Source organism: Accipiter gentilis, chromosome 27 (genome assembly GCF_929443795.1).
Source record: "Accipiter gentilis chromosome 27, bAccGen1.1, whole genome shotgun sequence".
Lineage (NCBI taxonomy): Eukaryota > Metazoa > Chordata > Aves > Accipitriformes > Accipitridae > Astur > Astur gentilis.
Window position 1 is genome coordinate 5,541,692 of NC_064906.1, and position 15,689 is coordinate 5,557,380.

General features: G+C 37.9%; 1 protein-coding gene across 1 annotated transcript in view; it reads right to left on the reverse strand.

The window, feature by feature from the left end:
* The window catches only part of CDH19 (cadherin 19), a 73,382-nt gene that overhangs the window by 6,790 nt on the left and 50,903 nt on the right, over positions 1-15,689 (reverse strand). Inside the window, exons 10-11 of the mRNA XM_049830464.1 lie at positions 9,288-9,409; positions 1,221-1,338 (exon numbers count right to left, since the gene is read on the reverse strand). Coding sequence (XP_049686421.1) covers positions 1,221-1,338; positions 9,288-9,409 — 240 coding nt within the window. The remainder of the gene's footprint in view (positions 1-1,220; positions 1,339-9,287; positions 9,410-15,689) is intronic.

Here is a 15,689-nt window from a genome sequence, read left to right on the forward strand (position 1 = left end):
TTAAGCTCTTCTAGGTTTTTCTCATAATTCAGAAGATAACTCTGAGATAAAATGCTCCAGATCTGTACACTCACTTTTGCTTTTTTGCCTAGGACTATCCCAATTCACCCAACCATTTCTGTGAAATGCAGCAGAAAGGGAGAGAGTGAGGGCTGACCCTACCATGTTGTAAAAGGTGGGTTGGTTTTGTTCCCCATCAATAGCCACCAAAGGAATGGGATGCATTGCCTTGTGCGTGGCTCTGCTTGGACTTCGTGGAGAATGAGCAAAGGTGGGAAAGGCTTGCGGCTCCTACACAGTTTGACCTTAATGTAACAAGTTATCTCTTCCTGGCACTGAGTGTGAGATTAATGAAGCTGGGAACTGAAACACACATTAATCCATTAACTTCGGAGATATCGAGAGAAGTAGTTTGCCGTTTAACATTGTCTGAACTTTCCAAAACTTATTTCCATTGATTTATTCACCTAGCCAGAACATTCAAATAATTAGCAAAGTCAATACAAGCGATGTGTACTTTAGCTGAGTCTGAAGAAGCTCGTCTTTGTAGTCTCAGCAGGCTGACTCTAAGTGGTCATCCTCCCTGTAATTTCAACCGGTAATGTACTTACATTTTTACTTCAGACTGGTTTTGCTTGATATCACTCTATATCATGCTTTGTAAGAGTCTCAAACAATATCAGTTCTGAATAAGATTAGAATACATATAGAAGACCATTTAATGATGTCATTATTAACCAGCATATGCAATTTAAAATATATTGGGAAATAAGATTATATTTGTATTTATCAGTGTTTATAATTTTGGTCTTGCTGAAGTGATGAAGTAACAGACCTGTATTAACAACAATCTTCTCTTTCTGGTGATCTTGTTTCTTAGACAAATAGGTAATTTTAACAAGAAGGTTGGTATCTCTCACTGTACCCTACATTAAGAAAATAAATTTTAAGGAATACCAGTGTATTTTTCATCTCAGCATTTTTTCTTTCTTTGAAATAAAGCTGTCTTTTGCTGTTTATATTACTTAGCTGAAAAAGGGAAATAAACTGTTTAGTATTACTGAATTATTGTTTTGAAATGTACCTCATGAAATGTTCATATCTTATAATAACAATTTCTACTTAAGTGGAATTTTTTTACAAAATTGGTGATGTGAGGCCCACTAGAAGCATGCATCTTTTATTAGGAAGGTCTTAAAGAGCTGCATGAATGACACCACCTTGATTATCTTTGACAGTAAAGTGTGAGTTGTTTGTGGCCTCCTGAGCCAATGAGAAGTAAAAATGGTGACCTTCTGCTGAGTCGTCTTGATCCACTGCACTGATGCTTTGAATTAGCTGGAAACACAGATAAACAGAATTGTTTAAGAATAAAAGTATTTACTTGTCCTTTAAAACAATAAAAGGACATATCAAGTATTTTAAACTGTTGATGCTAGAGATGTGATCTGGGAATACACGTTGAGTGCACGTTACACAGTCACCAATATACACCTCCTATACTCAAAGACTCTCATCAAGACTCATATTCTGCAAATATTCTGCTTTGATTTTTCATCTGTTTGAGAGAGGCAGGCATTACAATCTTGAGAAAATGTAAAAGATTTTCCGGATCAAAAGACAAAGGGTAAGTGAAGTTTCCATAAACGAAAAAACTAATCATATGTATAGAGTTTTGCCCTTTTTTTTCAAGGTGAAAAGTATATAATTCTACATTTGAACAAATCCTTCCATACAAAACCCATTTCCTTCCAGCCTACAAACACATTGACATCATTCAGGTGATATTTTGTAGCTCCAGTAAGTGAGTATATGGTGACAAGTTCATGTGCTGAATTGTTGATTCTGGATATTATAACACATTGATTATGGAACTTCTTGGCTGCTTTTTCTCAAGAAAGCAGAATAACATTCATTTACAAATATGTTAAACCAGATAGTCGTTGCAAGATTAAAAATAACAGTTATCATTCAAAAGAGTATCTTTCATCTCTGTAAATAAACAACCACACTACCGTTACCATAATTAGCAGTAGTTCTGCTTAAAAAGAGCTTATATTTGTTACATTTAATAGTAAAAATGTAAAGACCTGGGCTTCAGCATGTATTGGTGAGTATCCTTGGCAACCGGGAGGAAAGCAAACTGATGCAAGCCCACCAACTTTCAGAAAAGTGTCCAATTTGAACCTGATCTCTGTTTTACCAGTCATCCTATGCCTTATAGATATTTGTACCCAAAAGACTTGAAGCCTCAACTTTCCTCAAACCAGAAAGCATCTGAATGCTACAAGTGGTGCTTTAAAAGCAAAGCGGTAAGTCAGTGGAAGTGACTACAGCCTTCCATCTGTGCCTTTGAAAACTCTGTCCCGATTAAACCATTTTTCAAAGATCTAAGACTTCAGCACACATTCTTTTTCTTTTCAAGCAAGCTAAGTTTGATGAAATCATGATAGCAGAGTGCAAAATGTGGCTCATACCCCAGAAGCTTTGTATTCTTAGCACTCTGCCCTTTTTATATGTGAAATTTATTTCAAATCTATATTTTCACTCTATGGAAAAATGAGGACCCTTGAGATTTTTTTATTGCCACTAATGAGAGGAGTGATTGTTCAGTGATATACCTGGTGACAGTGTACAAAGGATGAAGCTTCTTGAGGAATTTTTTTTCCCTTTCCTCAGAGCAATCAAAATAGCTAAGGTGATTCAAATACAGGCATAGGCATGCAGGTCAAGAAATCAGTGAAAAGAAATAACTGATCCCTAATACTACCTGATAATAAATCATAGACTTCATTTTTATAAGGGAATATAGTTCTCAGAGTATGCTCAATATGAACAGCAATAGAGAACAAAACTATATAACCAGTTTAAAACACGAACAATGGCACATTTTCATGATAATACTCTAACATATACCTGAAAAAATGAAAAAAGACCCTGCTGGCCTTTGCTGATGATTTGCTAGTAAAGCCTCCAAGGCCGCAGCTGAGAGAAAGCTTTGTATGGATGTATGTCTCTCCATACAATTCAGGGTCTGTCAAGCTAGACTGAATATGCAGAGTAATATAGTAATTTACAAAGACACCTTAGCCACATCTAATTTTTTTTTATTTTTTTATTTTTTAGTTTAGTTGCTTGGCAGAGAAGAATTACCTACCTACTTACCTAGCAAGAAAAAAACAACCACCATATTAATTATAGATGTGACTTTTATACATCTAGTTTTCATTCTGATTAATAGTTATTTACACAGGTACTAGCAATGTCTTTGGAGAGTATATTTGTAGGAGTTTATCATGTTTGAAAATCATAAAATTATTCCTGTTGTGAATCAGATACTGTTCTGCTATTCCATTATTAACTTCCATTATTTTACATATGGAATGTATTTACCCATATAAAATTTATCTATATCTGATCCTATCAAAATAACTCTGAAGAGTAGGTGTCTGGCTGAAAAAAAAACCCACCTTCCCTTGTTTTGATCTGTACTGTGCTCTTCTACACAAACCTAAGACCCCTATGGTTATTCTTGGCATATTCACATGCCTTCGAGGATTCACCCTAGAAACAGGGGAATATTTGGAACATAAGGACAGGGTAAACTCTTATTGTTTATTTCTTACTATATCACTTTCACTAAGATTCAGCAAAATCCAGATAAGTCTATAAAATATTCAGAGAGGAATAGGCAGCTCAATTTTGCTGACTCTAAAGGAAAAAAATCACCCAGAGAGATGGAAACGGTTTCTTTTTTTTTTTTTTCTGGTTTCCTAGGTATTTGTACATCTAACCTAGGAGATTCTAGCCTTTCACCAGGGAAACTGGCATCACAGACTGAAAAGCTGCACTTGCTGTTTGTGAGTCAAGGTTTAGAAAAACCCTACATTTTAGTGTGTAAACAAAGAAAATAGAGTGAAAGATGTGTTACTTCTGCAAGGTCATAACAGTTGTTGTATTGACTAGGCTGAAATTTAATTGCTATAAAATTTCTTATTTCAAGTCTCATTAATCTAGAAGCTTTAATAATCCAGCAGTCCATTTGAAAATGTGCATTTCATTAAAACTGAGATTAATTCACTTGATTTTTCTTGAAACCTGATTTTAGTTCATGGTGGGTGGGCCTCATTTACTGTTTCTTTCCAAACAGACTGAGATCACTGCTGGGAACAGCAGGGGCTCCTTCGATCAAAGGTCACAAAAAGAAGAGATGTGGCCTGCTATACTCAACTTCCCCACCCGTCTGATTAGTGGTCACTTTCAACTGGTAAATATCATCAGTGGGGGAGTCTAAGAGATCAGTAACAGCTCTGACCTTTCATTGATTAATTAGTTTGTATAAAAGGGAATTTACGTAAACCATTCTAGACTGAATGTCTAGGTAAGCGTTGTTTGACTTGCAAATAACAAGTTATGGACTATGGAGTAGTTGACTGCCTGGTATTCTTAATGAAATTCCATTGAAAATTTATTTCCTCAACCGCAAGTAGTTGCTGAATTGGAGTTATGGAAATGTCCAAAAGAAAGAATAAAGTTTCTCTGTTACAGTCTTTTCTGCTTCTAAGGGCTTTCTCTCTAACGAGTTCAGTGTAAGGCATAAACTGTCCATCTGAACAACCACCAGTACCATTAATTTTGATGCTAGAGTACTCAGAGTGTGTAATTTGGAGTCCTTTGTGTGTGCTCCCATACCTAACTTAAGTTTTACCATGCCCATTAGACAGATGGAAGGAAGTAGGAACAGATTTGCCACCTTTCTCTCTCTGCTTTAGTTTTGTTTGCTTTATTTTCCACCCAACATCCTTCAATAAGAGCTCTGCTGTGTTTTATAGGATATAAAAGATCTGATCACCCACCTGTTTTGGGAGTACAGAACAGGTTTTGTTCAAATTGGCAGAGATCTTACAAGTAGTAGGATTTCTCTCATCGCCTAATAATGTTTGATGACAGTGAGAGTTTAGTGCAGGCAAAAGACTAAAATGTTCATCACTATAGACAATACATGCATTTTCCAGGTAGAACTTCTAACTCAAAACCAAGGTTCTCCTTTTGACTGCTTCTATTTCTTTTTTGAAAAGCCAATTAGCACAATATTGATCTGATTTCTCTGTTTCTCCTGTAAGATATTCCTGCTCAGCTATAAATAAAATGGTATACATCTCAGCAAAGGAATAATGATTACAAAGCTCATGCCATGACACTTAGATGCCTTTGTATGTTTGTTTGCATATGCTGATAAACTCGTCTTCCCTGTTTCATTCTGCTAGGAGATAAAGTTGTTGAATCATAATCCATATAAAACAGAAAAAAGGAATTTTCCATGGGCCACTGTGCCCACTGTTTCAAAATGCCACAAGTTACACTCAGTGCATCTGCAGGTGTAGGTTAGAGTAAGGCCCTACTAGAGTAGATGGTACTTTCACAGCTTCACCAGGTTTTTATACTCTAAGGGATGCCCTCATTCCTTTTCATTCTTTGTAACTTTTTATTTTCTTCTCACTACTGCTCAGATGCTTTTTGTAAATGATGAAGAGAACTTAGCAACGTGAAATAATAAAAATTGGCTTACTAACCCATCACTTTCACTTCTCTGTTCTCAAAAATCATTTTACATCATGATTTCTTAGAGAGGATCTATTTTAGCAAACAGCTCATTGTTAACATTAATCGTATACCCCTAGAATTTGGTTAAAGATTTCCCCTCTTCTGTCAACATTTTGTTATGTAGAGAAGTAATATCAAATGAGTACTCTTCACTTTCACTGAAAATGATCATTATTTTATTATATACTAAGTACTGAGTAAATAAATCTGGGTTTTTTTCCTTATCTCTAATACAAAGTGCTCTGCATACACAGTCACTTCTTCAGATTTAATAAAAATTACTAAGCAAGCTACAACATCAAAGTCAATTCATATGTGATCCCCAAATTACAGGAACTCAGAACTGCCAGAAAACATATGCAACAGAGAAGACACATTAATTCAGAATGTAGGTGTATCCGGGGCAGCTTGTCTTCAGCTGAAATCTGTTTCCTGCATGATATGAATAAAGACCAATATCCACAAAAAGGACTGAAATTACCATGCGTAAAAATAGATATATTCTGGATGGTCAGTTTGCTTACATGTGATGTAAGACATTTGATATAACTTACTTCAAACTTTCAAGCTTCAGTTTCAGGCTGAGTTAATGTATTAATGCCTTGGGAATTATGCTTTCCGGGTCAAGTCAATTCTTGCTGGGATGCCTCTAGTGTTACCTTTGGGACAGATTTGGACCATTTTGTGTCCTGATTATTTTTATAGAATATTGCCTCTAGAATTCAACAGTTTCTAGTTACTGTATACACACACAAAGGGTAACTCTAAAGAATTAATACCACATTGTGGTCATCATTTACCATGTCTACATACAGTTATAAAGTAAAAAGATATAATCAAAAGGAAATTCTAGTTTTGGATATCTTACTAATATTGTTCTATTTGATCTGATACTAGTTATAGCTGTGGTAGAATAGAAGTCTATTTTACACAGGAACTTTCATGTTCAAGTTGTTTTGAAAAGAATGTATTTAATACTGGTGGTACAGTGAAAGTGGCTTTTCAATGTGCAAGAGAAAACTTTAGTTGTGGCTAGTATACAGCTGACTTGGATTATAAAAGAGTACAGAACTATAACATGAAATGGATAGTGAAAAAATCCATTAAAAATGTCTAACAAACATAATGAATGGATGTATAATGATGTCAAAACCCACATATCTACCTTCTTCCATTTTTATTGTCAAATTTCAAATTATAGTCCCACAGACCAAAATGTAATCCCTTTGTTTGAATGCCTTTCAGAGGCTAAGCTAAACATGTCTGTAACTCTCACAAAACTACCATACAGGGACATGAAGGTCAACTCTCACGGAATAAAAGCAGACAAAGAATTTTTTTATAATGTTTCAGAAAACGCCAAACTTCAAAACAAGCATTCTTCTCTAGATTGAAGTTACCGTTAACTGCCTCGGAGTTTGGATAATTAGGACAACAATTAGTTTTGTTCACGATGTGTTTCACATTCTTTATCAAAACCCAGAATATAGAATCTCTACAAGCTTTGATCTCAACTCATAACATGTAAGTGGATTCCTGAGCCATTTGGAATTGATTGCAGAAATATGGCTAAGGGAAAAAGGTATGTAATGTCCTGATTAAACCCTTCAATTGCTTAAACTGATTCTTCTGAAATGTAAATTGTGTTATTCATTGGACAACCAGGGCATCTATAAAATTGTTTTTGAACATTTTGGCTTCTTGCTGATGAAAATAAAGAACCTTTTTTTCCCATGAGTAAAAAGTAAAAAAAAGAATAATAGCACTGAAGGAGATACATCAGCTATCAATTCTGTTTTAAATCATAAACATTGAATAAAATGTCATAAACTTTGACTGTGATAATTATGCACTTCAGTTGTAATTTCCTGTTGTTCTTCCTAATATCATTTGTTAATGAGAAGATTATTTAACATTACTATCATTGTCTCCAAAGGCTAAACTAAAGATGCCTGTGACTCTCAAAAACAAACAAACAAAAAAACAAACAAACAAAAGAAAAAAATAAAGAAAAGAAAAAGGAAAATTTATAGTAACATTTTGCCTGTCTGTAAAATGGGAAAAATATCCTGCTCATTCCTCATTCAGGTATTACAGTGTTAAACAGGAATAATTCTATATCCTGTGCTCAAAACATTTATTGTTATTTTTGCTACTACTATTCCTTACAGTGTCATTTTCTCCAGTGATTCTCAAAATACTTTATATACATATATATACTTAATTTGTTATTGAAAAGTAGCCATTAATAGGCTAGCATACAGATGTTATTGATCAGTAAGCAACTATGGAATAATAAAAACCTTGGGAAATAAATCATCTGGGTTTTTATATTGTAGGCAAGTCCAAAACATGGGTTACAAATATCCATTTTATAAGCTTCCATATTTAATTCATGGTGTCTTGAAGACAAGGAACATGAAGTGACAAGTGCTTTAATGCTTGTACTCATCTGTCAATGACTTACCCAAAAACCAAAAGAAATGGCTTGCTCCAAGTACTTCTGAACTAGAGGTAGCCTTTGCAGAGTGGAAAATTACCGAATGAAGAATAAACAAACCAACCGCTGATAGACAAATATATAAATGGATGCAAAAACTATAAAGAAATTACTCTTGCTACAAAGAAAGCTTTATTTAACTGCAGACTAATCAAGGTCAAAGTAAACCAAGCTAGTGTAAAAAGAAAGGCTCTGTGATTCAGAAATCAAAACATAGCAAAACGTTTGAATGGAACCATCACAAATATCCCAAAGGTCTCCTTCGTATGTCCAAAGAATGCTTTAAAGTGGTGAAAAAAATCCAGATCTTTCTGTCTGTAACTTTTTGTTGTTGCTTTTTTTTGTTGCTCATTTTGTACTTTTTTTTTTTTTTTTTAACTTTGCATATCCTGTTTTACTTTTTGCAGTTTTCTTTCAGACTCCTGTGTGGAGCCTGGCGACACACTTCTTGCACAGCTTAGGGCTTAGGCTGTAGAACCGATCACTTAAAAAAAAAATAAAGGTGTAGAGGACAGTGGCAGGAGGAAAATGGAGAGTCAGCAGTGTACCTGGGGGGTTAGGGCAGCTGGCTGATGTGACCCCATTCACCTGGGGAGCGAGTAGGAGATGAAAAAAAAAACCTCCAGGGAAGGATGCTTAATACGACAATCCCATAAGGCGCCAGCTAGGGAAGATGTTGCAAGGGCTGTGACTTAAAGATCTTCAGATTTCCACTGAACTAGATAGGGGCTGAGTTCTGTTCACAATAAATGCTTTCTAACCAAGGAACACATGGATCTGGTTTGAATCTGGTCTAAGTCTGGTTGTTCTGCACTATGTTATACTACTGCTGTCAATAACAACCCTAGTTTTAACTTCTGTGACATGAACATGAATCAAATCTGTGTTTTATTCTGGGGAGGGGGGGGGTGTCAGAAGTTTCTGTCTGTATTTCTCTATTACCTGTTTCGGTAGACAAACAAGGAGATGTATTGATTTTGTTTTAAAGGGGGAAAAATACACAACAGTCTTTTGAAATGTGAATTTCAAACTATGCACATATCAACAGAACTAATTTTGGAAATAGACAAAATGGAGCCTGTACTCAGAGTACTGAAATAATCAGTATTAAAGGAAATAGTAACATCTCAGACCAAATCTTCATTGCAATGAGAAAACTGATGGCTGACTCCTTCACACTTACCTGGCCAGAAACTGCATTTTCACAAACAAATGTTTCATAATATTTAGGGAATTCTGGCGCATGATCATTAACATCGAGAACTTGGATATACACATTTGCTTCTGAAATTTTTTCGGCATTTCCTAATGGTTAAAAAAGACAGAAATCAAAAGCTACAATCTACTACATATTCTAAATTAATGTAGGCTTTAGAAAATTTTACTTATATTCTGCAGAGAGCTACAGACACATTTTATTCCAAATCTTTTTAATGAGTTCAAATATATCCTATACGTATAAAAAAGGACATTTTCTTTCTTTGCTGAGGTTCTGTTTAAAAAAGGTGTTAAAGAGGGTGGGGATTTGTTTTTGGTTTTTTTTTCACCAATCCATCATGTTAAGTTATAATAGTAGATCTTGAAATATACAAGGATATTTCATGTAAAAGTTTGGATTTGTTCACTCTTTCATTTACCACATCAGAAACTGATTTAAATGTACAAAATAAAATCTGATCTGGAGAAATTAAATGAGGTTTTGTTCATGCAGAACAATTTACTGCGCTAGTCATGTAATGGTATGTGGAAAGAGAGTGCCTGCTCCTCTAAGCGTATCTGGTCAAGAACATTATTCAGTGCAACAAGAGTTAATAAGAAAAAAAGGAAGCCATAAACAAGAACATACAGGGACGCAAACCTGAGGGACAAATGATATGGAGGGGGTGATGAGAACCAAACCTGGTCAGACACACTGATTGATGGGGGCATGGGAGAGTGTGAGAAAGTTTATTCCTGTGAGGTTATCAGATCGGGGACCTTGACAATTGGGAAACCAAGGGGAAAAAAGGGAAAAACAGAAACAAAATACACCAAGACACAGACCTGACAAAGCAAACATGGAGACAATGACAAGGAATGAACTTCACGATAATTGATGGGTTATCCAGAAACAATTGCAGGTAGATCAACCTGGACTTTGCAACTGATAGAGCTGTAAACCAGATAGACCCCCAGACCTGGAGGGGTGCGGGAATCACTGGAGCTGTACAGACCCATGGGGGACGTGCAGGGAGGAACAAAGAGGGGGCAGAGAGAGAGAGCTGTAAAAGGGGCCGGTCAGAACACTTGTCTGGCTGAGTCCTGTGCCTGATCACCAGTCCTATCATCTTATATCTTCTTGTTAAATCTTTTCTTTGCTTTTGCTTTGCATAATCTCACTATCATTGCATGCGTACGTGTGCTGCAGGGACTAAGTACCAGCCACTGGTGAGACTTGTGTATGTGGGAGTGAAAACTGGTGCCAGCTACTGGAGTCAGATGGGGGGTGGGTACCCTTGGTCCAGTGTCCAAGCTACTGAATTGAGTGGGGGGTGCAGTGGACAACTGTAGCTGTCCCAAACTGGGTGTGCATGGGGGGGTGGGGGGTGGGGGAGTGTTTTTGCTAGCAAACGTTAAGCTGGACTCAACAGTAAGAAGGCAGTCCTTGGGTCCAGGCCAGGCAATCTGGGGGGGTCCATGCTCTTACACTCAGGGGGGAATTGCAAATGTGGGGTGCATGAGGGACGAGCATGTGAGTGCTGCAGGTTTGCCGGTGAGCATTGAGCATGGACTAGCTGGGGAGCTGGGCACCCACAAAACTCATAAGAGGACTTGGGACCTGGGGAAGGGTGCCAGGCGGACAGAGGGTTCATGCAGGTATTGAAGGGATCCATGAGCGTATGTGTGATTGTGAACCTGGAAAGTGTCGTGTGTGTGTGTGTGTGCGTGCGCGCGCGTGTGTGCCCCTGCACCAGCGACCTTCTGCCTCCCCAGCCAAAGCAGAGGAGGGGACTTGGCTGTCTGTCCTTGTGGTTTATGTGAGCCCTGTATGCAGGTGCTGCTGAAGGCAGTGCCTTCCCTGTGGCAGTCTGCATTACCGGTCGTGTCAGTGTCCTCTGTCTCTGTGTCTGTGTGTTTGTGCATCTCTGGGACATGTGCTCAGCTTTGCTATGGCTTGAGCCTGCAAACAGGGAAGCGTAAGCCACATCCCTAAGCAGACACCTCAGATCCGCGGGCACCCGGCTGGGCTCCAGCGGCCGGGCAGGTGGGTCCTGGGCCAGAGCAGCTGGAGGAGGCGGCTGCGCTTTCTTACATCACTTAACATCGTGGATACCACAAACCCATGTCACAATCCTTTAAGAAATACTATTATTCTACCTCTTCTTTAGTATTTTGAAATGTTGAATCTTTGGGAGAAAATTTTACCAGAATTCACATGCTTTAAAAATATTTCTGCATTGGTAGACATGGAGAAACTGCAGTGGACATGGATACCCAACCCTAGTCAAGGCAGAAAGCTGAGACTTTGAATTTGGAACAACAGAGCTGTTCTAACCACTGGTCTCCAAAAACATATTTACAAAGAAGCCTGATTTTGCCCAGGCACGTGTAAGGCATTACTGCTGACAGACTTCATAGACTGAGCTTGCAGTTTTGTTCCAAGTATTATTTGCACAACAGGTTTAATTCTTAGGCATTTTGTACTCACTGTACTGCTTCTGTTATACAAGTATACACTATGACTGTATATATCTAAAGCCACTCTATTGCTGTGGCTTTAGATATAAAAACTATGTCAGTATGGCTTATTCCCATATGAAAAGGAAAATAAACTCTGCTAATATAAAGCACTTTTTTTTCTGCATTTACTGCATTTACATAAGGTTATATTGCTATAACTAACACAAACAAGGAAAAGCCAAACCTAACTATATTTGTTTCATGGTAAAACAGGTGTGTGTAGACTAGGCTGAAAAACCTATTTGTTTATGTAATAGAAATGTTTCTAAATATGTCATCTTGAACCAAGGGAAGGAAGATCTGCAGATACAGCATCCTCCTGGAGAAACTGGCTGCTCATAGGATGGACGGGTATAATCTTTGCTGGGTAAAAAACTGGCTGGATGGCTGAGCCCAAAGAGTGGTGGTGAATGGAACTAAATCCAGCTGGCAGCTGGTCACAAGTGTTATCCCCAGGGCTCAGTATTGGGGCCAGTTCTGTTTAGTAGCTTTATCAATCATCTGGATGAGGGGATCAAGTGCATCCCCAGGAATTTTGCAGATGACACCAAGTTGAGAGGGAGGGTTGATCTGCTTGAGGGTAGGAAGGCTCTACAGAGGGATCTGGACAGGCTGGATCGATGGGCTGAGGCCAATTGTATGAGGTTCAACAAGGCCAAGTGCCGGGTCCTGCACTTGGATCACAACAACCTCATGCAATGCTACAGGCTTGGGGAAGAACGGCTGGAAAGCTGCCTGGCGGAAAAGGACCTGGGGCTATTGGTCAACAGCCGGCTGAATACGAGCCGGCAGTCCGCCCAGGTGGCCAAGAAGGCCAATGGTATCCTGGCCTGTATCAGAAATAGTGTGGCCAGCAAGACTAGGGAAGTGATTGTCCCTCTGTACTTGGCACTGGTGAGGCCGCACCTCGAGTCCTGTGTTCAGTTTTGGGCCCCTCACTACAGGACAGACATTGAGGTGCTGGAGCACGTCCAAAGAATAGCAACCAAGCTGGTGAAGGGTCTAGAGCACAAGTCTTATGAGAAGCAGCTGAGGGAACTGGGGCTGTTTAGCCTGGAGAAAAGGAGGCTGAGGGGAGACCTTATCGCTCTCTACAACTACCTGAAAGGGGGTTGTAGAGAGGTGGGGGTCGGTCTCTTCTCCCAAGTAAGAAGCAATAGGACAAGGGGAAATGGCCTCAGGTTGTGCTAGGGGAGGTGTAGATTGGATATTAGGAAAACTTTTTTCACTGAAAGGATTATGAAGCACTGGAACAGGCTGCCCAGGGAAGTGGTTCAGTCACCATCCCGGGAGGCATTTAAAAGACGTGTAGATGTGGCACTTAGGGACATGGTTTAGTGGTGGATTTGGCAGTGTTAGGTTAATGGTTGGACTTGACGATCTTAAAGGTCTTTTCCAACCTGAATGATTCTATGATTCCATACTGAATATCTCTCAGAAGTCCTTTCCCTTTCAACACATTGAATCCTCACTTACATGGTATAGCTCTGAAAAATGTCTGCCCTCTCTACCATGTCATGTATTACTCTAGTAGTCAGGAGGTTTCACTCCAGCAGTAACGTTCACATTAACTTCGACGTGTTGTTGGGTAAGGACCATAATGAAGACATTTTTCCAGTGAATAAAATAATCTTAAGACATTCCAGGAATACTCAATATCTATCAACCTAAATATCTATCAATATCTCGATCGGCTCTGTCTAAACCAGAAGTATGTCACTGACAAGAATATTCATTATGGTTAAAATACACCTCATGATGGGTATTAGTGTCACTGCTTCTGATCTCTTCAGAAGTCCTTAAAGACATTTTCTTAAATTAGTCAAATGGACCTTTAACAGAAAACCAAAACGTAGTCCTTTCTGTCTCACTTCAAACTGTATGGATTTGCTTGGTTCTTACATTGCTTTTTTAATGTATAATTCAGTAGTTGCTTGGAGCAAACATTTGTTTTTTTGGATCTTATGGAATCTGTGCTGATAGCTTTGAGTCTTTTGCCATAGGAAATGGCAGCAAAAGCAACTACCACAGAGATAAAGGACTAGATACTCAGCAGTTTCACGTTGCTACTCCTTCTGTGAAATCATTAGAGCCATTCTAATTTACCAAAGCTTATGATCTGTCAGAGACATCTCAAAAACACTTCTTTGTGGGATGACATTTCTCTTGTTGAATCTCAACATCCATAATAATACAATAAGCAATGAAACAGTGCTAGCCTTATTTTTTAAATAAACATTAAATGTAGCACACATGCCTTTTAGAAATAATACCGAGAGTGTAGGACTTAATGTCTTTTACTTATGTCAGAATCGGATGTGTAGGGCAGAGATTTGCCTGGATTGACATTGACAGGAAAACTTTGTAACACTTATTAGGAGACAGGGAACACCTTTGGTGGCTTCAGTTGTATACAAAGTGGCATGGGAAGGACCCAGCTACCTTGGCCCATTCCTAGCTTGCTTGTTGGTAAGAATCCTGGATACTATATTGGCTTTAAAGCCTACCCTTTGTTTTCACAAGCATTTAGATAGCACCTTTCAGCCTAGAGCTGCCATTTCCATCTGTTTTCTTTCACCAAATAACCCTTATTTTTTTTTATTTGTTTTTTTTTTTGGTAATAGTCTTGTTTTTTCTTCCTTACTATATTTGGGTTGCTGTGTTGTGGCTGTTTTGGTTCAGGGTTTTTTGTTTGTTTGTTTGTTTGTTTTTCCCTCAGCATATGGTTAAATGAGAAGGAAGAGCATTTGTCATGTTGCTGTTGGAAGATAACAGTATGGAAGTTTTTAATTTTTCTGAAATCACAGTTGTTTTGTATCGGGAGGAAGCAACGCATTAAAAAGCCACTCTTGGAATCGGTGTCTGGTAAATATTTAATGAAGATTTTAGGTGAAGCAGAGTGAGTCCTTCAGTTGCAATTGGGGAAGATGGTAGGCAACACTTATTTTGTCTTTTATCCCTTACACAGGAAAATAGTTGTCAGAATTTGAATTCAACTATTGTACTCATATTGTACATTAGGCTAAAGATCTTTCAATAAAGAGAAAATTTCTTTGTCATAGCCTCCATGAAAGAGATCAGAACTTGAAAAACAAGGTCTGAGAAAACAGGATATCAAGTGCAATAGTCTGGGTCAGTGTGAAGAGTGAAGCTGATGTTTTAATTACTAGGGACCCAAATTAGTAACTTGCTTATTTTGGAGCTGTGTGAAAAGAAAAGCAGTTACCATCTCTAGAGACAAAATAGAACTCGTACTTCTGGGGGATTAAAGAAAACTTGGCATTTTCATCAGACAGTAAAAGGAAACTTGTAATAATAGTAATAACAATTGTTGTTGTTATTATTATAATGTAGGCTAAAGCAAATTTCACTACTTCCTAAAGGAAATAGACATGATTTTATTTTTTTAAAAAGGACTAATTAAAAAAGTTACAAGTCTGTCAATAAAAGTGTATGTGACCAAAGTGGGGTGACAATTAAATATTGAATTAATAATAGATCCATGACCAAAACCTTCAAAGAGATGACATCTGCAAGATCCAGTGGGAAAATGACTGTTGTCTCTTGCGGATAAGTTTGCTTACGACTAGTACTGCACATTTCCAGTGGACGTATAGAGAAATGAGGATCAAAGTAAGCTCAAGCCAGTTGCTATCATTGGGAATTTCTATTGTTCATCTAAAGTTCAACAGAGAGCAAGCTGAAGCAGATATTCCTCTTCTAAATTAATTATTAGTCAGTCAATCTTCATCTGACTCAGTAAAGCAATGTTAAGTGAAGCTGATGACTTAAGGATTTCTTGGTCTCATGCGTGGTTGGAATGCTGTTGTTTATGCTTCAGCCTTGTCCTAGGTGGAAACTGATA